The 23,635-nt window shown below is 40.3% G+C and overlaps 1 protein-coding gene across 4 annotated transcripts in view; it reads left to right on the top strand.

Annotated features, from left to right (window-relative positions):
* Positions 1-23,635, top strand: part of GREB1L (GREB1 like retinoic acid receptor coactivator) — a 248,531-nt gene that overhangs the window by 184,763 nt on the left and 40,133 nt on the right. For all 4 annotated transcript variants that reach the window (XM_069568906.1, XM_069568905.1, XM_069568904.1 and 1 more), the window contains 5 exons: positions 96-281; positions 4,608-4,934; positions 6,071-6,199; positions 6,747-6,881; positions 9,562-9,759. In XM_069568906.1, the coding sequence (XP_069425007.1) occupies positions 96-281; positions 4,608-4,934; positions 6,071-6,199; positions 6,747-6,881; positions 9,562-9,759 (975 nt within the window). The remainder of the gene's footprint in view (positions 1-95; positions 282-4,607; positions 4,935-6,070; positions 6,200-6,746; positions 6,882-9,561; positions 9,760-23,635) is intronic.

Genomic DNA, 23,635 nt, shown 5'->3' with positions numbered 1-23,635 from the left:
TTTGGTAGGCATCGTTGATCCTAGCTGAACAAATATACCTGGTTGGACCTCAGGAGGAAATGTTGAACTTTATTGACCTGCTTCTGTTGGGGCAGGCTATGGCACTTTACCCTATTTCTATGGAAATGTTGGTGACATTGTTGTCAGTCCTCTGCTGGTGAACTGCTACAAGATTCCACAGTTGGAAAACAAGGATTTGGAACAATTAGGGTTGACTGGCAGCCAACTCCTGAGCGTGGAAAACATGATTCTTCTGACAATACAGTATCTCGTACGGCTAGGTAAGTTATTTTCAATAATCATTTGATGGTGACCATTTTTATTCTGTTTTGTAACATACTTTTTTCCTTTCTCACCCACTTTCTCACCTTTATCCACTTCTTCCTTCTCCTTTTTCGCTTCTAACATTCTTTTTCTTCAACCCCACTCACTATGACTTTTCCTCGTCCTTTCCTCCATTTCTTTCCTATTCATTTCCTTCTCTTTCCTACATTTTTTCTCCTCTTTTCTCAGACCTAGCCTCCCTTACTCCTTGCTTTACTTCTTCAGGTTCTAGAAGAGATAAATTGCTCCACCTAGTGTCCAGTCCCATGTTGATCTAAGGTCTCCAAAGCAATTGATGGCAGACTGACTGAGAGCTGTGCCATGGGTACCTCCCTTGGGGACTCAGGCCAAGCCACCTTTCTGAAAGTGCAGCTCCCATCTGGAATGCAAATGTAGTCATTGCCTTAGACAGTTATTTTCCGATTTTCCACTTGGCCTTTTTATCTTATTTATCCACTGTCCCTACACGCTTTTTTTTCTTCTCTAGCTTCATCCCTTTGATGTGGTCCCAGACCACTTCCTTTCCTTGAGGTAGTATCTTGGAACTCCCTGGAAGGTCTTCTGGGCTTTAGGGTAAAGGGATACGTAGGTCATGAACCCTTCACTTCCTTCCTCTATTTGATATCTCCTCCTGAGCCCCATAGTGGGTGTATGCATGTGCCCCAACAATACTGCAGTGGCTCCACAGCATTTACATTGCAATGTCCTTTATTTTGCAAACTGCAGTGGGCCATCTAATATGCAGCCTAATTATACACTCTTTCCATGACTTCAAACCACTGATTTACTTAGGAAAAATGTTTGAGGTGTAAAATTACACATTAAAAATTTTATCTGTGCTCTTTGAATTTTTTTCAATGTTTTAAAGTACTTTGGTGTTAAATGAGAAAGACATGGGGCTAAACAATGTTACACACTCACACACACACACAAACTTCACCTTCAGCCTTTGGATCATCAGCTTGCAGCCTTGGCTGTGCCTCTTAGTACCTGGAGAGCCCAAAGGCATGCCTTGACATAGGATCTACCTTGACGTGGGCTTTTGAAATTCTGTGAGGCTTCAGGTATCTCATGAGCCACTTTCATGATAAATCTGGGACTTGCTAATCATTTTTATTAGCAGGTGGTAAAATTATAAAAAATCTCCTGGGTCTGACATTTGACATCATAATTTTAATTGATACATATTGACTTTCAATCATGTTTCAGGATGAAAAAACAGCTTCAAGATACATTCAGGATCAGTAAGACAAGACCACATGAAGTAATGCTATTATAGCAAACCAAACATATCAGTATAGCATTTTTTTCAATCTCAGTAACAATTTAAGCAGTCAAAGTCCAAGTTAATTAAATGAACCACATGGTCTAAACAAAACATCTTCCCTTAAATTACTAAAAGCTCTTTTATTAAAAAATAGAACACTCTTTATTAGACAAAACTCTTCTCTGCCCTTCAGGATCAATTCAATCCAGAATTTTACTGGCAACCAATTAATTATGTTTCTAGATGTCCAAAATAAATAGCTGTTTCTTTTTCTTAATGTAAATTTTAAACATTGAGACGTCAGTTCTCCTCAACTAACTCTTCTGGAGTCCTTTTTTTTTTTTTTTTTTTTTGGCCTTCAGAAATTTCAAAGAAGGCAGCAAGAATAGTTTCACATATTGTATAGATTATAAATAGACATCCAAAAAAATAAATCCAGACTCCTAAGAGGATAGGGCTAATACTCAGATGGTTCAGTTACCTGAATGTAACAGAGAAGAAGAAAAGCAAGATTTTTCAGAAAGAATGGATCCTTCCACTACAGTCACTTAAAAAAAAATAAACCTCAGTTATTTCACAATCTGAAAGTCTTTTGAAGTAGATTATGAAATCAGCAAATCCAGAGTCTTGGAGGACCTTGAGTCGGTTGGACCCTTGTTCTTTCCTATTATGGCAGCTCTAGCTGAAAAGCCTTCAGCCCTGCTGTCTGGGCTGAGTAACTGGAGATCAGTACTTGAAGGGGGAAAAATGACCATAATCAAATGGAGAAAAGGCTCCTGCAATTTAGCTGTAAAGGCTAAGGATGAAGAAATGATGGGAGGTGATTGGAAACTAGGCAATTTACTCTAAAAAAAGTCTCTTACTTCATTTAAACTTTAATACTTTTTCCTCCATTTTTCATTCCTAACAGTAATTCGATCAAAACTCTAGAAGTGAATTTTAAGGTAATCAAGAATGCCATGAACGTGTTTGAGATTTTATTTTCCCAGAATGCCTTTGTGTTTGGGATTAATGATGCTGCCTAATAGAACATGTTAATTCCATCATGGTTTGGTGTGGGTCCTATGACATAGCTGTTCACCAGCTTCTTCAGATGGCCTATGAGAAGCTGGAGGCAGGCAGAGCCACATGCTTTTTGAGCTGTGGTTTGTTCTGATGTGAGAAATCTTTAAACAGACGACCACCTTCCCTTCTCCTCATACAGTCAATACAATTCTATGCACTTTGAGCTCACTACTAAGTGTGTACTTAATGGCCGTGAACCGTGGTGCTAATTTGGTAAAGTTAAATGAAGACCAGAAACTTTGGTGGCTCCCAGGTGATAAGAAAGGTCTCCCCTAGTAAAGGATTGGGGAAGGCATGGAACCATAAAGCCAGTGTTAACATTGCCAATTCTTTGCCCTTTTTCTATATACAGAAGAGAAAAGTCTATGAGGACTTCACTCTTTTACTTCCCTCTGGCTCCAGCCAATCCTGGAAAAAACTGGGTTGTTTTTTTTTTTTCAAATTAAAATTGTTTTTTTTTGTTAACTTTTTATTTTGTATTGGGGTATAGCCAGTTAACAATGTTGTGATAGTTTCACAGCACAATCACATGATGGACAGCAAAGGGACTCAACCATACATATGCATGCATCCAAACTCCCCTCCCATCCAGGCTGTCACATAACATTGAGCAGAGTTCCCTGTGCTAGACAATAGGTGTACTTGTGGTTATCCAAAATTGTTTATTTTTAAAACATATTTAAAAAGAAAAAACCTATAACATTTTATTTAATTTTGATTGTCCTAAACATTACTAAACTTTCACTTTCTTCCTTTCCCAGAGATGACGGGCAGGGTCAGGGAGACCACTTAAATCCCTGTTAAAGGAAGGAGAGATTTCTGATTCATTCAAGTGCCTCCTTCCCATACAGAAGTCAGATCTCTCATCCCTGTATTCTGCAAGGGGCTTTTGACTCTGGATTCCAAGGCAATTGCTTGATCTCAGATCACAGACACCGAGGGGTTCTAGATCTGTTTTAGAAGCCTGAGTTTCAAAGCTCAGTTCTGCGCAGCCAAAGAAGGGGTTTTGGGTAGCAGTAGTGAACGTAGTCCTTCCAGTTTCAACTTAAACTTAAGTGTAAGAATTCATTTATGTCACTTGGATGCCAGACATTGACTTGCTTATTTTGTTCGAAAGCCTGGTTGAGTTTCTAAAGAGAAACAAAATCCCCCTAATTCCAGGGTGGATGGATCAACCGTGAAAGCTTAGCCATAACCACAGCCAGAGAGGAGGGCCAAAGGCCATCTTTACCCCAGAACTCTGGGAAATAACTCACTGATGAGAGCATTCTTTATCTGGGGAAAGCGTGAAACTGCCTAAATATAAATTGGGAGTGAAAAATAACTTTCTTTGTGGACAGTATTCTCAAAATTTGGTACAGAGGCTATATATGCAAATGTTTTTCTAAAGTATTTATGAATAAAATGAGAACTGTGTGAAGCCTGAAGCTGATTATACATAGTAGTGGGTTAGCTTCTTACGTTATTAGTCATTAACTATTTCCATAATGCCAAGTTTCATATGTCAACAAAAACACTGCCTTCAGCATGCTGCAATCTATGGGTTTGCAGAGTCGAACACAACATAGCGACTGAACAACAACAACAACAACAATATTATATAATAATATTTCTGATATTATTTTTTAAATTACCACCCTCCCAAGGTGACCATCTCCCAAGGAATACAGTGGAATTGATACTCTCTGAGCACATCTTTTTTTTTAAGGTAACAGGAACAGAAGTCTGCATTGTAAAAATATATACTGAGGCAGACAGAGAAGAGAGAAGGCAGTTTCACAATCAAAAATGATTAGTAGATGCACCATACCTAAGGCCACTACAGGAAAAAAAGCTTACTTGCCAGTCAGAATAGACAGCATACTGGTGTATTTGTGTGTGTATGTACGTGTCTCTCTTTTCTAGCTGTGATCTAAAAAAAAAATTCTAGCTATAATTCTCTTCAATTTAGGTCCTGATCAGATACCTCTCAGGGAAGAATTTGAACAAATTATGCTGAAAGCTATGCAGGAATTTACTCTGAGAGAGAAAGCCCTGCAGATGGGTGTGCAGTGCACACCAGTGTCACCAGGACAACTCCCCTGGCTGGCTAGATTAATTGCCAGCGTGTCTCAAGACTTGGTTCATGTGATTGTGACCCAGAACTCTTTGGCAGAGGGCATTTCAGAAACTTTGAGGACTCTCAGTGAAATGAGGCACTATCAAAAACTACCGGATTATGTGGTAACCATTTGTGCTTCGAAAATCAGAGGAAATGAGTTTTGCGTGGTCGTATTAGGTGAGTAATTTTTAAAATCTATTCATTCAATCATCTGTCCATTTGAAAACTACTTGCTGAGTGTCTCAGGAATCCATGCAATTAATCTCTGATCAAGGGCCTCAGCTTGGGTTCTTCCTCCTAATTTTAACTTTTCCTTTGCTCCTCAGATCAGAGTTTTTACAGCGTGTAGTTTGGCTGGCTTCCCTGTCAGCTGGTGGTGGGAGCATTATTTCAAAGCACATCCTGGTAACAGATACCCTTGTCTCATGTCGCTTCTGTCCTTAAAAGGTTTTGGAAATGTTACCACTCTAGCATGTGAGAAAGCCACTGCCACAGGTGGCCTAAGCCAGTTCATCGTTATCTGCCAGGAGCTTAACTCACATATTCACCTCTTCACCAGAGAGGGTATTTAATGCTGTAACACTGACTGTAAAGAAAAGCTTCAGAAAGTTGGTACATTACAAAATGTGTTTTTGTTTCTGGTGCTGATTTTCTATCACATGCCATCCTGAGTTGCCATTTGGACTAAATTTTGCTTTTCTCCTCTCCGTGGATGGCTCTCACATCTTTCTAACAAAGGGGCCCAGCCTCCTTGCTTTGATGAAACCCACCTGCCTATCTCTCTGTGATGTATGTATCTTTCAACAAGCTTCATCAGAAAGTATAACACATTCATTTTTTCTAATTTTCATTTGTTAAAAAAACAACATAAGTTAACATTTTTTAAGACTGATATTCATAATAGCCATGCAGACAATTTTTTAAAGGTTCTTAACATCCCTCTGTTAGTTTTTAAATACATCCATGGCATGTTTTCCCAGTTACAAACATGCATGCCTGTGTGCCAGGCTCCTCTGTCCACAGGATTCTCCAGGCAAGAATACTGGAGTGGGTTGCCATGCACATAAGGGATGTTGTTTTTTTCCCTTAATCACCTAACTTTGTATCTGAAACTTCATTTCAGATGGAGTTTTGGAATCATCCTTTCAAATGCTGGGGAGTCACCAGCATTACCTTGGATGTACCAGACTTTCCTTATCCAAGTCCCTCTAGGCACAGACTCTGGTTGCATTTTCAGTTCTGGATGTTTTATTATAAATCATGTCCCGGTGAGCATTGTCCACTGGCCCGTCATCTCTCCCTCTGTTCTGCAGGTCAGCACCAGTCCAGGGCTCTGGCAGAGAGCATGCTCACCACAAGTGAGTTTTTGAAAGAAATTAGTTATGAACTCATCACGGGAAAGGTCAGTTTCCTGGCATCGCATTTCAAAACCACATCATTAGGTGAGTGGCTGTCAGATTCAGCAACGCTGCTGGGTCCCCAGCTGCATGATTTTCTGGATCTAAATCTTAGCCTGTCCATGAGCTGAGAGTGGAGCTTAAGCTCGACGACTTACGTTCTCTCATTTGGAATGGTTTCTGCTAAGCATTTTGCTCCTAACACAGCAGAGGGGTCCAGGCGCTAGGATGGGAGGCCTCAGCTCAGCCACTGCTGTGTTGTGTGACCTTGGGCAACACCGGGCCTTCCCAGACCTAGTTTTCTAATATGTCAAATGGAGACGCAATGATCCCATCCTGCCTGCTCTGGGTTATGACAGGGGCCGAGAGAGAATTATCAATAGTATGTGAGAGCCTGCAACCTGTAAGCATGATACAAACAAGGATAGTTGTGGCTATGGGGATTCTGTTACAGGGGTGACTGAGTGTGAATTCTGATGTGAGAAGTGGGATGGCCGGCAGATCTCGACAGAAACCCAGCCTAGCTGCCCAACGTCTGGTACAAACACGTCCTTCCTGGTGACTTCCTCATCTCTGCTTCATTTTGTAACAGGTGATGACCTAGACAAGCTGCTAGACAAAATGCAACAGAGACGAGGAGATAGTGTGGTGACCCCTTTCAACGGAGACCTTAACGAATACATGTCGCCTCAGGAGGCTGCTGCTATGATCCCCACGCAGAACCTGGGTAATGTCACCTCAGGCCAAAAGGAGGGAACCCCATCCTCGGGACGGACGTAGAAGCTGACTCATTCTGAGGGTTCTGAGGTCTTGTCTTTCAGTCATGGACTGTGACAGGCCTTTCCTCATTATCTCCTCGAGAGGTCTGGCTCAAGTTAAAAACGCCCTACCCTGTGCGTGCATGCCTGCTCAGTCATGTCCGACTCTTTGTGACCCATGGACTGTAGCCCACCAGGCTCCTCTGTCCATGGGATTTCCCAGACAAGAATAGTGGAGTGGGTTGCCATTTCCTTCTCCCTTACCCTGTGGCCTGGGTCTGATGCCTTTGTTCTTAGTAAATGTCACCTAGAATTAGGTCAAAGATTTTATTTTAAACAGTACTCCTCTCTCTTTTTTTCTCCCTCACAAGATTCTGGGGTCCTTGGTGTACCTTCCTTAGCTCCACAACTGGGCCCACCAGCTCCAGGTGTTCACATAGGGCTTTAGAGAACTGCCTGAAAGAATCTGGACAAAGTCTGGCCTGGGCCCCTGGCTCTCCACTCCCTGTACTTACCTTCCAATATGTAAAACACACATAATCTCAGAGGTTCCCTGATGGTGCTAGTGGTAAAGAACTTGCCTGCCAATGCAGGAGACATAAGAGGTGCAGGTTTGATCCCTGGGTTGGGAAGATTTCCTGGAGGAGGACACAGCAACCCATTCCAGTTATTCTTCCCTGGAGAATCCATGGACAAAGGAGCCTGGCGGGCTATGGTCCATAGGGTCAACAAAGGGTTGGACATGACTGAAGTGACTTAGCAAGCACAGTCTCAGGGTTAGTGAGGGCTTCCTGGAAGCTGGAGCAGAAACACTGGCACATCATGTGCCCTACAGTGGACTTGCAGGATGCCAAGGGGGACGGTGGGACCAGGGTGAGGAGTTGGATCTCTAGGTTGGATTCCGTTAGGTTCAGATTCCTACCTCAAGTTCCTGTTTGATAGGGACAGTGTCAAAAAGGACAGAACAAAGAACAGAGGAATGGATATGAAACAGATCTGTATGAGCAGCTGCTGACAGCTTTTTGGCTTCTATTAATACTTGGTGGGAATGCATCCTTCAGGCATCAGGATGACCGCAATAGGAAGAGGAGCGTGGCTTGGCGTCACCCCAGGCATAAAAATGAATTTGAAGGCAATAAAGATTTTTGACTCCTGGACGTTATATGGCAGTAAAGTAATCATCTGCATGATCTAAAATGTATTATGTGAACCAAGTTAGAATTTTAAAATTCTCAGAAGACTTACAGCTTCCCACATTCACACCCTCGATTACCTGTTTATGAAACATTGCCTAAAATACATAATAAATAGAGATTTTAATGATGAAAAAGAAAAGAAACACTGCTTAAACACATTTTTAGCTGTCATCCAACATCAAAATTTGCTAAGTTCAATTCTACAAAGTTATGCCTCCTCTTTTAGTCCCCAGCTGTCTAACCTGTGAAGTGAAAGATACAACAGTCTAACTATCCAAAGATGGATTTTTTAATTTTGATTGATTATCTTTGTGGGTCAAAAACTATGTGGGCTGTTCTTGAAAGTTTCAGTTTGGGGCTTTTCTAGTGGGTTCTCTCGGCCAGTAGGGAGACCCACTCACTGTCAGGGTTCCATGGTGGCTGGTGGTCATGTGACCACTGTCTTTGCCTGGGCTGTGTTGCAGCTTGGTTTTATTTTATTTTATTTATTTATTTATTTATTTTTGCAGCTTGGTTTTAGAAAACATTTATTAGCACAGGTTAATTGGGCCCTTGTGGGTGCCGCTCAGACTTCCACATGTGTTCCTGATAAAAAGCAGTCCTTTCAAGAAGCATTAAATGTTTCCTGCTCAGGTGTTTAGCTGACTAACCCTATCTCTCGTGTGTGTGTGAACGCATGCACGTATAAGAGATTGATCGCTTGGTTTTAACTTGTAATAAAAAGCTACTGGCATGTTTAAAGTATCTGGGCAATGTTTTTCTGATATGTCACCTGTTGAGCAGCCAGCTGGATGTGTCATGAATCAGGTCTCTTCAGATAGTACAGGCGTCAGCATCACAGTTGACCAGACCTGCCAGGTCACACGCACTGGCAAAGTGGAGTTAAGTGGAAAGAAAGGTGAAGTTAGTGTCATGGGGAGGAGAATTTCAAACCATGTTGCAACTGACTTGCTGGAGAGACAGTGTTTACTGCAGTGCCATCCAGAAAAGCTCAAAAGAACTCAGCAAGATTATGGTTATGGCATTGCCTCTGGTCGGGGTCTGGGCTTGGGCACCTGACCTGTGCTGACAGTCCTAAAGAAACCAGGAAGCTTGTTCCCTTTCCAGAGATGAGTCCTGGCTCCAGCTGCAAAGATGTGGTCTGTTGGCCTCGTTTCTGGGCAAGGGAGGGGTGCTGAGCTCATACTTTGTGAGATGATCGATTTTACAATAATACATTTGTGAAATTGCCACATTCACTCTTGAGCACATCCTTTCAGCTGAGTTGTCAGGGAAACAATCTGTTAATTCTGGACGATCTGTTAAAAGTTAATAGAGAGAGAGGGTAGGAAGTGAAGGTTCTTGATGACAGAGCATCACTTTACACTGGGTGTATTACTTGTCCCTGTATAGATTCATAGAGGCCATCACAGAAGTGAATTAATCGTGTTCTTATGACTTTTTCACATTTTAGATTTAGGGAATGAGACCTTCCAGATTTATCAGCCGCAGCTCACAGTTGCCAGAAAACTCTTGTCCCAGGTGTGTGCTATTGCGGACAGCGGCAGCCAGAGCCTGGACCTTGGCTACTTCAGCAAAGTGGACTTCATCATCATTGTCCCAAGGTCAGAAGTCCTGGTGCAACAAACTCTTCAACGGATTCGACAATCAGGTAAGATGGAGCTTTCAAGGAGGGCCCTACCTAGATCCAGTCTTAGATTCACTCTGCTTTTTCTTTTGGCTTAATCCAAGCATGTTTAGAGCACTTCTGTCCTTCTGTTTACAGTACTAAATATCACAGGAGTACTTTAAATATTACTTCAAATTCATGTGTAAGTATGTCCTCAAAGTACTCTGACCTTATTCCTCCTAGGTCAAGGGTAAACTGATGTGCATGTTTGCCCGATTCTGTTAAATCTGTGATATCATCAGTGGCCTGGAAGCTGGTCACTCATTTATGAAGAGAAACTCCCTCAGGGCAGAGATAACCCTGCTTGGGATGGTGGGGTCTGAGCTACCTGAGCTCTTTCTATGGCTCAGTGAGTCACATTCTCACAGGAGGACTTTTATACATTTAGCACACTGCTGCTGCTGCTGCTAAGCACACTACCAGCACGTTTTCAACCTAGAAACCAGAATACCACTCCCCGTGTTAGCAATGAGAAACCTCATTTTAAAAATTCAAAGTTAGAATTTCTCCTGATGACCTTAGGAGAAGGTCATCTCCTAAGAGAATAACCCGAGAAGGAAAAAAAACTTTTTTTCCAGAAAATGTAAAAAGGTAAGGAGCAAATATTTAACTACTCTGTGGTAAATAACATCCCTCTCAAACATCACATTTGGCTAGAATTACAAGAAGCAATAAGGAATTTAGAAAATTGAGACTGCTGGAAAATGCCTGCTTTTGTTAACTTTAGGTTTGAAAAGGAAATTATAAATGTCAAGTTGCTTCTGAGTACCTTAGCTGATGGCAAACACACATAAACACACTCACAGAGATTTTTAAGTGGAGGATAAATCTTTTTGCCACAGTAAAGAAATTTATTTTCTATATATTTGAAAACAGGTGGGAAGCAGGAAAATTCAGAAGAGCTTGAAATACTCTGCACCTGTCGTTTACTACACCTTAAACTGTACTGTACATGCAGAGCACCTGGGGACCTTGTTATTAATAAAACACACATTCCTGGGACTTCCCTGGTGGTCCAGTGATTAGGAATTTGGCTTCCAATGCAAGGGGTGTGGGTTCGATCCCTGGTCCGACAGGAGCTAAGATCCTATATGCCTTGTGGCCAAAAACCCAAAACATATAACAGAAGCAATATTATAACAAATTCAATGAAGACTTTAAAAAATGGTGCTCATAAAAAAAAATCATTAAAAAAGAAAAGCACATTCCTTTCAGCAGGACTGGGTTGGCTTCCAGCAAGCTCCCAGGGGAGACCAGACGGCTCGTCAGAGGAGTACCCTTTGATGAGTACAGCTCTCTGTGAAATCCTTCGTTGCTAGTTCCATGGGCTAGATGAGCCAGCTAACCATAGCCTTTTCCCTCTTTAACACCTCTTAGTGGCTATGCCTGAGACATGAAAGGTTTGTCCATTCCTCTGGAGACCCAAGCACCTGATTAACAGTGCAATCTTTGCTTTAACCTCAAATTTTGATTGACAAGTTACACCACAGTCAGTTGGAAATACTGACTTGTAAGTGTATTAGCCAGAGATGGTCAGACGCCTTCTCTCTCAGCTCTTCCAGAAGCAGAAGTGAGTTCTAGGCATCTTCCACTACTGGCCATTCTGCATTTTTCTCTCTTCCCACTTCCATTGAGGGAAGCAGAGGGGCTTTCGTCACACCAGGCATTAACCAGATTTTGGTTACTTCTTGTGGATTTTCCACTTCCTTGCCATGGAGGGAGCACCTTCTCTTATAGGTGTTTTCCTTGTACCAAGTGGCATTTGTGGCCTTGCCAAGTTTGTTATCCAATAGCTCAGTCATACGCCGGCCAGGGTATCTGAGCACCTGTTTCAGGAGGTGAAGTCATCTCTGGCCAGCGGTCGGACTCCCTCACCCCGAGCCTTTTCCTCAAATAACCTCTTGATGACCTGCACTTTCACCTTTCTTAATCAGTGAGTGAAAGTCGCTCAGTTATGTCCGACTCTTTGCGACCCCCATGCAATATACAGTCCATGGAATTCTCCAGGCCAGATTCCTGAAGTGGGTAGCCTTTCTCTTCTCCAGGGGATCTGCCCAACCCAGGGATCAAACCCAGGTCTCCCGCATTGCAGGAGGATTCTTTACCAGCTGAGCCACCTGAGAAGTCCTAGAATACTAGAGTGGGTAGCCTATCCCTTCTCCAGTGGATCTTCCTGACCCAGGAATCGAACCGGCGTCTCCTGCCTTGCAGGCGGATTCTTTACCGACTGAGCTTATCAGTGCAAGACCCTAAATAAAACCCTGCACATTTGACAGCTAGAGAAATTTCATTGGCCCTTCCTTTCCCCTTCTCAATGCCCTTGGATTCTTCCAAAGTGAGTATTTTGAGATTATGGTTCCTCTGAAAGGTACTGGAATTTGACTAGTTACAGTAGCTTAAAATTAAAGAAAATCAGTGCTATAGACAGATTCAGAAAATTCAAGGCAAAGCACATTTTTAAAAGTATTCACATCTGGCCTTGGCATGTATACTGAAATATTTGCTACAGAAACAATCACTTCTAGATATTTTTAAATAACTGTACTCATTTTTATTATAGAAAAAAAGTTATTTTTTTAACTTTGAAAAACAAAAGTAGGAAGTTTTAAGCACTTATTATCCTGCCACTCGAGGATAATCACTTTCAGTGACTTAATACCTAATAGTCTAGGCTTTCTTCTCTGCCTGTGTCAGGTGTTATGGTTGGCCTATTTTTCCATCTCATTAAGCTTTTGTAAGCATCATTCTTATTTTATTTTTTGTTTTTTAAAATATTTATATATTTTGGCTATGTTAGGTCTTAGTTGCAGCACTGGTGATCTTTCCTGGCAGAGCACAGACTCTTACCTGAGGATAGCATGAGGGCTCCTGGGATCCTAGTTTCCTGATCAGGTATCGAACCTACATCCCCCACATTGCAAGGTAGATTCTTAACCACTGGGCCACTGGGGAAGTCCCTTGTAAACATCATTTTTAATGAATGTATATGATATTCTGTATCATAACAACACCACAATTTATTCACTTTTTTATTTGAATACCTTCATATTCTTGAAACACGTAACAGTTGATAGAATGTGAAGGACCTGGAGCATGTTAGGGTGTAAAGAGATTTTCCAGAGCAGAGATTCTCCACTAAAACAATTCTTGAAAGTCATTGCTATGAAAACAGAAAGGATTCTCAAGAAGTCATTTGACTCAGTTTCCTTGTATTTTGGTCTGTGAATCAAGGAGAGCTTCATTTGTGTAAGGTCCAGGGAGCAGTGCTTTGGGGACAAGGACTGTTTTTCTCATCTCTGTGTGTCTGGTGCCTCCTTTCTGCCTCTCCTGGGCCTGGCACCAGTAGGGGCTCAGCTACTGTTTGACGGGCAGGATGGTGCTGGAGGGAGGAAGGGGAGAGATGGGCAGAGGGAGCGCCAGTGTCTAAGTGCTTCGCTCTCTGGTTCCATTTGCCTTTCTCTAAAAGAAGTGTTTGTGGGGTCCACCTGCCAGGAAAAGCACCAGGCAGGGAGAAGCAGCCAGGACTTGCAGAAAGGCCACTTCCTTGGCAGCCCTTGAGTGGCTGAAAGAAAAAGGTGGAAATAGAAACCGTCAAGCTGCTGCCGACTCAGCACCGAGGTGACCCACTGATACCTCAAGTCCCTTTCTAATTAAGGAAGGGAGGCAGGGAGGGAAAGAAAACATTAAGAAAAGAATTGGAAGGTGAAAAAAAGATGAAATGGGTTAATCGTCTTTGTGTGTGCTCTGCTAAGTTGCTTTAGTCGTGTCCGACTCTTTGTGACCCTATGGGCTGTAGCCCACCAGGCTCCTCTGTCCATGGGAATCCTGCAGGCAAGAATGCTGGAATGGGTTGCCTTGTCCTCCTCAGGGGGATTATGTTTGCCCTAAAAGGACTTGTAAGTGGTGCAGCAGTCCATGGGATTTCTAGACTATAGGAGGTACTTCTGTTTTAGTGTCATTTTTTAAATAGGCTGATATTGTAGTGTGATTCTTCTAATTCAAAAAGTTCCAAATTCTATAAATTAGAATTAGGTTATCAAACTGTAAGCCACTTTCAACTCAACATGGATAGGATGAAAACAGGAAGGGTTGGTGACTGTCCGTATTTTCCTCCTCCCTGCTTTTTTTTTTAAAAAATAGTCCTTGGGATATTTATTTAGTTTGGCTGCACTGGGTCTTTGCTGCCTTGAACTCAGGCTTTCTCTAGTTGCAAAGAGTGGGCCGCTACTCTCTTGTTGCAGAGCCCGGGCTTCAATAGTTGCAGCACGAGGGCTCAGTAGTTGTGGCACATGAGCTTCATGTGGAATGAATCTTCGGCATGTGGAATCTTCTCGGACTAGGAGATGAACCTGTGTCCCTTGCCTTAGTAGGTGGAGTCTTATCCACGGTGCCACCAGGGAAGTGTTCCTCCCTGCTTTGAGAATGGTATTAGTGGGAGCCCCCAGCAACCGAGTGCAGGTCTGGCAGCATCCAGTCCGGGAAATTTCATCATGTGCAGGGGAATGACATAAATTTGACAGCTCAGTGCATGCCTGATCAGAAAATAACCAGAGAGACAGAGTCACCTGCTGATATGTAGATAGGTCATTCCAACCAAAAGAACTTAAGGAAGCATTAAGGCAGTGGTAGAGAGTAGGAGGGAGGCAGAGAGAGAGAGAAGGCATTTTCACTTTCTGAAAGGTACTTTCTTGATATCATCAACTTTAGATCTCCTTACCTGAAATGTAAGCCAGAAAAAAAGGCAGTGACAAAGGCAGCATGGAATAAGATCCAGGGAAAAAAAATACAAGGAAACCATTCTGTCCTGAGATGAAGTGGAGAAATACTAAGACTCCTTCATTTAAGTATAACTGAACAAGTACCCAAAGTCAGCATCTGTGCAGTCAGTTTCCAACTAAACAGTAGCCGCACAGTGCCCACCTCTAGTATACAGCCGATGCTGGCACCTGGCTCACAGTCTCTGTCTCACCAGCTCCTAGTTTCTCTTCTCACGCTTTCTTCCGAAACACCATCACCTTTACTCCTGCTTGGTCACCTGCTCCTAGTCACATTGCAGACCCTACGGATCCTGGAACTGTAAATCCCAAGGTCTCCAACAACAGACCACAGCCTCCTTTGCAACACACAGTGTAGGGGGAGAAATCAGCCCGATTAATGTCTCATAAATTCTTTCTGGTTTCTTGGCTGGCTCTTTCTCCCGCCCTCCGCAGTGACTGGCTGTTGCAGACTCAGTTTCATTCACACTTCTGACCTCCTCCTTCTCTTAACAAATGACCATGCTGCTTGTTTCTCTCCTCCCTCTCCACTTTAGATTATAAACTTCCTTCTAAATCTGGAAACCTAACTGCATACACACTGGTCTTTCCCCTCCCTTCCCAGTCAGTGAAGAGCTGCCCTCCTCTGTTGAAGTCTGATGCTCCCAACCTGGCTCTGGATGCTGCCTTCTCCTCACTATTGATTCTTTTCTCTTATTGCTACCTTCCATTTCCTTCCCGCCTGGAACTCATCCCATCAGTTTTAAGCTGCCCCACTATCTCAGAGACAAAACAAGCCTCTGTTAACCCTGTCTAAACCTCCAGTTCTGGCTATCCAGGTGGCGCTAGTGGTAAAGAACCCGCTTGCCAATGCAGGAGACATAAGAGATGTGGGTTCAATCCCTGGGTCAGGAAGATCTGCTGGAGGAGGGCATGACAGCCCATTCCAGTGTTCCTGCCTGGAGAATCTCAGGAACAGAAGAGCCTGGTGAGCTATAGTCCATAGGATCGCATAGAGTCCATGCAATCAAACTTTGCATCTCCCGTTATGGGACAGATTGACCTTATGAACAAAGGGAAGTACATGACATCACCCATGAGGTATAATTGCCAAACGTGTTTAACTGAATCTAATCATCTAAGAACACTCTCAGGAAAATCCAGAGTGTGTGAGACTCTACGAAACACCTAACCTGCATTTTTTAAAAGACCAAAAAGAAAAAAAAAAAAAAAAACGGGGCTCTTTTAATTATACAGAATAAATAGTCTGGACAACCAAGTACAATGCTTAATTCTTGATTGGATCTTAGACCTAAAAATAAAAAACACAGCTCTGGGACAATTAATGAAACTCATATACACTACTATATCCAAAATAGATAACTAATAAGAACCTACTGTTAGCACAGGGAACTCTATTCAATAATACTCTATGATGACCTATATGGAAATAGAATCTAAAAAGAGTGGATATGTGGATATGTGTAACTGATTCACTCTGCTATACGCCTAAACTAGCACAGCATTGTAAATCAGTTCAGTTCAGTTCAGTCACTCAGTCGTGTCTGACTCTTTGTGACCCCATAGATGGCAGCACACCAGGCCTCCCTGTCCATCACCAACTCCCGGAGTTCACTCAGACTCATCACCATTGAGTCGGTGATGCCATCCAACCATCTCATCCTCTGTCATCTCCTTCTCCTCCCACCTTCAATCTTTCCCAGCATCAGGGTCTTTTCAAAGAGTCAGCTCTTTGCATCAGGTGGCCAAAGTATTGGAGATTCAGCTTCAACATCAGTCCTTCCAATGAATATTCAGGACTGGTTTCCTTTAGGATGGACTGGTTGGATCTCCTTTCAGTCCCAGAGACTCTCAAGAGTCTTCTCCAACACCACAGTTCAAAAGCAACAGTTCTTCAGTGCTCAGCTTTCTTTATAGTCCAACTGAAAAACCATAGCCTTGACTAGACAGACCTTTGTTGGCAAAGTAATGTCTCTGCTTTTTAATATGCTATCTAAGTTGGTCATAACTTTCCTTCCAAGGAGTAAGCATCTTTTAATTTCATGGCTGCAGTCACCATCTGCAGTGATTTTGGAGCCCAGAAAAATAAAGTCTGCCACTGTTTCCCCATCTATTTGCCATAAAGTGATGAGACTGGATACCATGACTATACTACAATTAAAATTCATTTAAAAAGTACAAATCCAAACTGTGTACTAGAGAGTATTATATCAATGTTAGTTCAGTTCTTTGGACATGATAAGGATATTTTAGTTATACAGGAGAATTCCATTGCTCTTAAGAAGTACACATTGAGGTATATAGGGTTGAATATTACATGTGACTTAACTTCCAAATTTTTCAGCAAGAATAACAACAATGGATAAAAATGAAGAGAAAGAGCAAATATAGCAAAATACTAACAACTGGTGAAACTCATTGAAGGGTATATAGGTATTCCTTCACTAGTCTTTCAACTTTTCTATAGTAGTCAAAGTAGAAAGTGATGGGAAAATAGTTACTGTATTTTGATGATATATCCATCAAATAGATTTTGTATGCCTATTAATGTCTTTTTAAAATTTCTAAAAGAGGGGTATATATTTATTTTCCCCCTTTTAAGAAACTTTAAATATTTAACAGATCAAATTTATAAATTTTGTAAGAGATATTAAAAATCACAATATAGGGAACACACCATGTTCCCATTAAAATATGTTACTCTTGTTCCCCTCTCCATGCTAACATTCATCTTCTTTGAAAGGTAACCATTATGCTGAGTTTTGTGTTTATTATTCCCTTGTTTCATTTATAGTTTTGCCACTGTACAAAACTCCTAAATAGTATATTGTTTAATTTTGTATACTTTAAATACTTTCTCTAAGTGCATTTGCCTGTAATTTCCTTTTTATACTGAATATATGTTCCTGAGATTAATCCTGTTGTTGTGTGTAGCTGTAATTTACTAATTTTACTGCTTTTTAGTATTCCATTATATGAATATAACACACATTTTAAGAAATTCATTTCTGCTACTGATGGACATTTAAGTTGTTTCTATTTTATTTCAAGCAGTGCTGGTACACAGGTAAACAGTTTCTCAGAGTAGAATTGTTGGGGCATAGATTGTGTACACTTATCAACCTTACTAAAATAATACTACATTTTTTTCCCAAGGTGGTTGGTTATATTTTACATTCCCACCAGCAGTGTGTCTCAGTTGCAAATATTTTATATGGTTGTGCTTCTTTTTAAGTTTTTTTTTAAATTTTAAAATACTACAAAAAAGTCACAGAAACATTGCAAGAGATCCAAAACTGACATTTAAAAAGAATTCCATTTATTATAGCATCAAAAAGAATAACACACTTAGGAGTATATTTGATGAAACAAGTGTGAAACTTATACTCTTAAAAACAGAAAATATTCTTGAAAGAAAATTTATAAGACCTAAATAAGTGGGAAGACATTGTACGTTCATGAATTGGAGGACATTAATATTTTTTTTATTGTTTATTTATTTTTGGTTGCATGGGGTCTTTGTTGCCATCTGGGCTTTCTCTAGTTTTGGTGAGCAAGGGCTAATCTGCGTGTGATACACGCACCTCTCATTGCAGTGGCTTCTCTTGTTTCACAGCACAGGCTCTGGGCCTGCTGGCTCAGTAGTTGTGGCACATGGGTTTTAGTTGCTCTGCAGCATGTGGAATCTTTCCAGACCCCCAGGTATTGAACCTGTATCCCCTGCACTGACAGATGATTCCTATCTACTCTACCACCAGGGAAGTCCCATTAATATTTTTAAGAATGACATTATTCCCCAAATTGATCTACAGATTCAATGCATTCCATATCAAAATGCCAGCTGAGTTTTTTGCATAAATTAACCAGCTGATTCTAAATTTCATGTGGAAATTCAAGGGACCCAGAATACCCAAAACAATATTTAAAAAGAAGAACAAAGTTGGAAGACTGACTACCCCATGTTAAAACTTAATCCAAAGCTATAGTGTTTAGACATTGTGGTACTGGCATAAAGATAGACATATAAGTCAATGGGTAGAATGGAGAAAGTCCAGAAAGAAATCTTCCTATTTATGGTCAACTGAATTTTTACCAGGTGGCCAAGACCATTCAATGGGGAAAGTAATCTTTTTGACAAATAGTGCTGGGGCAACTGGATATCCACATGCAAAAAGAATGAAGTTGGACCTTTACCTCACAAACAAAAAGCAATAAAATGGATCAAAGACCTAAGTGTAAGACCTAAAACAATAAAATTCTTAGAAGAAAACATGGGTGTAAATCTTCATCACTTTGGATCAAACAATGATTTCTCAGATAAGACTCCAAGAGCACCATCGCCACTGCCGCTACCAGCAACAACAAACAGACAGACTGGACACGGTTAGATTACTGGGTTGCGAAGATCCCTTGGAGAAGGGAATGGCTACTCATTCCAGTATTCTGGCCTGGAGAATTCCATGGACTGTATAGTCCATGGACTTGCAAAGAGTCGGACACGACTGAGCAACTTTCACTTTCACCATCAAAATTAAAAACATTTGGGGACCTCTCTGGTGGTCCAGTGGCTAAGACTCTGCATTCCCAATGCAGGGGCCTGGGTTCGATCCCTGGTGAGGGAACTAGATCCTTCAAGCCACAATTAAGTTCTCATGTTGCAACTAAAGATCCCACAGGGTGCAACAACTACAACAAAAGAAAAGATCCCGTATGCAGCAACCAAGATAGAAAATCCCGAGTACTGCAACCAAGACCTGGTGCAGCCTAAATAAGTACATAATTTAAAAAAATTTAACAGTATTTGTGCTTCAAAGGATGCCATCAAGAAAATGAAGAGAACCCACAAAATGGGAGAAATTATTTGCAAATCATATTTGTGATAGGGACTTAAACTATTTAAAGACCTGTTATAACTCAATAATGAAAAGACAAATAGCCTAATTAAGATATGAGTAAAGGATCTGAATGGGCAAATATCCAAAGAAGATATCCATATAACCAATGAGCACATGGAAAGATACTCAACACCGTTAGGCAGTTGGAGAAATGAAAATCAAAACCACAATGAATACTACTTTATGAAACCCACTAAGAGTGCTATAAGCAAAAACAGAGAGGATAACAAGTAATATGAAGAGAAACTGGAACTGTATTTATTGTTACTGGTGTGTAATTGCTCAACACACAGCGGTAGAAAATATATGTATGTATATTAACCTAGGCATATATATGGCCCCCAGGCTCCTCTGTCTGTGGGGTTTTCTAGGCAAGAATACTGGAGTGGGGTGCCATTTCCTTCTCCAGGGGATCTTCCCCACCGAGATTGAACCCTCGCCTCTTGGGTCTTCTGCATTGACAGGCAGGTTCTTTACCACTAGCACCACATGGGAAGCCCTGAATATAGACTCAGATACCTCTTTATTTCTATATCTATATACTGATCTTGCCAATTCCATATGAACACTGCAAGATGCTTTTTATATTTTTATTGGAGTATAATTGCTTTACAATGTTGTGTTCGTTTCAGCTGTACAAAGAAGTGAATCAGCTATATATATATACATATATATAGCCTCTCCCTCTTGGACCTCCCTCCCATATACAATGGAATATTACACAGTCATAAAGGGGCACAAAGTTGGGTCATTTGTAGAGATGTGGATGGACCTGGGGTCTGTCATACAGAGTGAAGCAAGGTTCCTTTTAGTCCTTCTTGTGTCTTTATTTGTGACTTCTTTCTCTGACAAGGGAACCTAGTTCTTGTTATCTACAATGTACTTTTTCACTTCTTTGATTTTTTTTCTAGAAGTTGTGCAATTCCCAACCCACACTGATTTGTTTAAACTTAGACTTGCTGTTGTCATGCTCACCTTTCCAGGATGGTGATGTTCGATTTCATTTGTTACCATTTGGATTCCCTGTTGCCTGCCTTTTCTCCCTTCTGACTCCACTCTCCCATCCCCGATTCTATTCTTGATTAACTTTTTTCTGTGGTTCTAAGAGCCAAAGGTGGTACGAAGCGTCCCTTCCTCCTCATACTTACCCATTTTCATTCTCACTTCTTTACACCGCTTTCCCATCCACTCTCCTACTGGTAACCAATCTCTTTAGTTTCTGGTTTATCCTTGAATTTGCTTTGCAGAAATGCTAACATACATAAGTCTGTCTTTCATCTACTTCTTCCTCACAATTATCTTGTTTTTTTAAAATTTTATTAATTTGATATGCTTCCATTTTATATGCTTTTTATTTGTATTTCCCTTTTTATTAATGTGATTGAACATCTTTTCAGATGCTTATTGGCCATTTGGGTTTGTTCTAGGAAATGCCTGCTCCAGTTTTTTTGCCCTTCTTGGATTTATAGGAGGAATTTCTCTATTCTGATTACTAATCCTTTTTAGTAATACTAGTTATAGATTTGGAAGGCTTGTATTTTTGTTTATAACATCTTTGATGAATAAACTTAAATGAATCTTAAAGTTTATCTATCCTTTGGCCTTTTGTGTTTAAGAAATCCTCTGTGAGGTCACACAGTTATTCTCCTTCATTGTCTCATAAAGGTTTTAGAGTTTTTTCTTTCACATTTAATCCACCCGAATTTCTTTTTTTTTTTAGTATCAGGTAAGGTAAGAGCCGATATTCATTTTTCTTCAGTACTGGTTATTAAAGAGTCCATTCTTTACCGCTGATGTACATTGCAAGCTTTATCATAAATCAGGCTTTTACACACATGGGGGTCGGTTTTCAGGGTTTGCCCCATGCCAAAACATGGGGCAAATACATAATGATTTTGTATATAAAATAATACAGCTGATAATTCTTGGTTTCTGGGTAGATAGATCTCTCCCACCTTTTCTGCTTCAGAGCTGTCTTGACTATTCTTGGTTTTTTGCTCTGCCATATACATTTAAAAAATAATTTTAACTATATTTTATGATATAGTTCTTTTTAAGTTTTCTTTAATGTCATTAATAGTTTCATTTTCTCCGCAAAGGTCTTACATATCTTTTATGAGGTTCATTCCTAAGCAGTATTTTTTGACATCATTGAAAACGGTTTTTTAAAAACACATTTCCTGTTTGCTTTTGGTATATAGAAATCCAACTAATTTTTATAAATTGATTTTGAATCCATCAACTTAACTAAATCCTTATTAATTAATTTATCTGTGGATGCTTTTGTGTTTGCTACCAAAATATATTAGTAGTAAAGAGTGATAGTTTTGTTTCTTTCTCTTTTGTTTTTATAGTAATTGATTGTTCCACTTATTTCTAAATATAGTAGCTGCACAAGAAACTTTTACTGAGTTGAAATAAAATGCTTGTAATAGTGCCATTAACACCTCTTGAAAGAGACCCTCTGAAGGAAGAGACAATACCCATTTTTGTTTTACATTCACTAAGGAGAAGCTGTGAAGGGAGAAAGGAATTAGACTGGAATATTAAATTATATTCTGTTTACATTTTAATATACATGGTGTAAGACCACTAGGTTCTATGAAAGGATAAATACTGTATCATTAGACTGGTTGTGGATGGTTTTATTTCTCACTTTGCAGTTATAGGTGAAAAAGGTCAGGATATACAATTGCAAAATATGAGCTAGGTAGAAGAATATCCATTAAAGAAAAAAAAACAGGAAGAAATGGACAAAAATGTTTGCAGTTCTTATTTCGAGTTAAAGAATCATGGATGATTTTTTTCTTCTTTTTTAATATATCTCTATACTTTCCAGTTTTCCCAAGATGAGTATCTATCACTTTCATAACCAGGAAAGAAACAAAACTTAAAACTAAAAGCAAGTCTAAAACAAAATTTAAAGGTAAGGATGATCTACTAAAAATGTCCAGTTAGAGCTAAAACAATCAAGTACATCTGATGTGCCTCCTTCCACCCAGACACACCACTGCAGAGCCAGCTGGCTACATAGACCAACACACCGTGTTATGTGTAAGAGAATGACCTCGGAGATGCGTGGAACTTCACCTTTCCGTTAAGGGCGTGTATGGACCTGATGTGAAAAAGTCATACACAATTGGGCTTCATTTCATTTGTTTTGAAATGTGATCAACTCAATTATCCACAAGATATATTTTTCCTTTTTGTGAATTATTTATCACGTTTTCATATTTAGAGATTTTTAACTTGCACTGCTTATTTCCTAAGGATAAACTTAGGAAATACAGGCTAATTTTCGACTGGCTCTACTCTCTCCATTTTTACAAAAAGGAACAGAAGCCCCCAGAGATTAAGTAGGTCCTTTCTCTGTGCCTCTGCTCAGCTGCTCCCTTCAAAGGGCTTTGTCTCTCATCAGATACTTGTCAAAAATATCCGTCTTCTCCATCATAAGATCCATGAGATTAAGATCTTTGTCCTGCCCTCCTGTGTATCCCCAAGCCTAGCACAGTACCTGACATAGTACCTGATACATAATAGATGCTGAAGAAACCTCTACTGAATGTTAAATACACTTTATAAACAGTTCACTTTCCAAGAAATCAGGCTACCTGCCAAATTAAATATCTGATTGATGGCTTTTGGAAATAGTCACAATAGCATTTGACTACATTTGGGTGGAAATTGAAAACAATCTCTGAGTAAAGAGAAAAGTTAGAAAAAAGTTTCAAAATCTTTGACTAATGAAAAAAGTTTGAAAGCGAAATTACCGTTCTGTTCACTTTTTCCAGTATAGTGAATGTTTCATATTGTAAAACATTTTTCTTACTTTCCTTTATACCATTTAGAGCTGTTAATATTATGGCATCTAGATGCTAAGTGCATGTCGTTGTTAATTGAGCTGGTTTTATATGAAAAAATTGATGAATGAAACTAAGTCAACATAATTTGTAAAAGTCTCTTCATTTCACTTATCTTTCTTAATTTAAAACTTTTTCCCACACAGTTGGGACTGATGGATGTGGCTGATATTGGATGTTAAATGAATATGTTTGGAAGATCATATCTAACCCCAGATCAGTCTTCTGGTTCCTCCCCAGAGGGTCATAGGCTTGAGTCACAAGGTCCTCCTCTCAGAGGGCTGAGTGTCTCGGGATGGGCTACGGAGTGCTGTGCGCTCTTGTTTGG

Source organism: Ovis canadensis, chromosome 23, assembly GCF_042477335.2.
Source record: "Ovis canadensis isolate MfBH-ARS-UI-01 breed Bighorn chromosome 23, ARS-UI_OviCan_v2, whole genome shotgun sequence".
NCBI classification, from domain to species: domain Eukaryota; kingdom Metazoa; phylum Chordata; class Mammalia; order Artiodactyla; family Bovidae; genus Ovis; species Ovis canadensis.
Note: the sequence above shows the minus strand (reverse complement) of the source record. Positions and strands in the feature narration are given on the sequence as shown.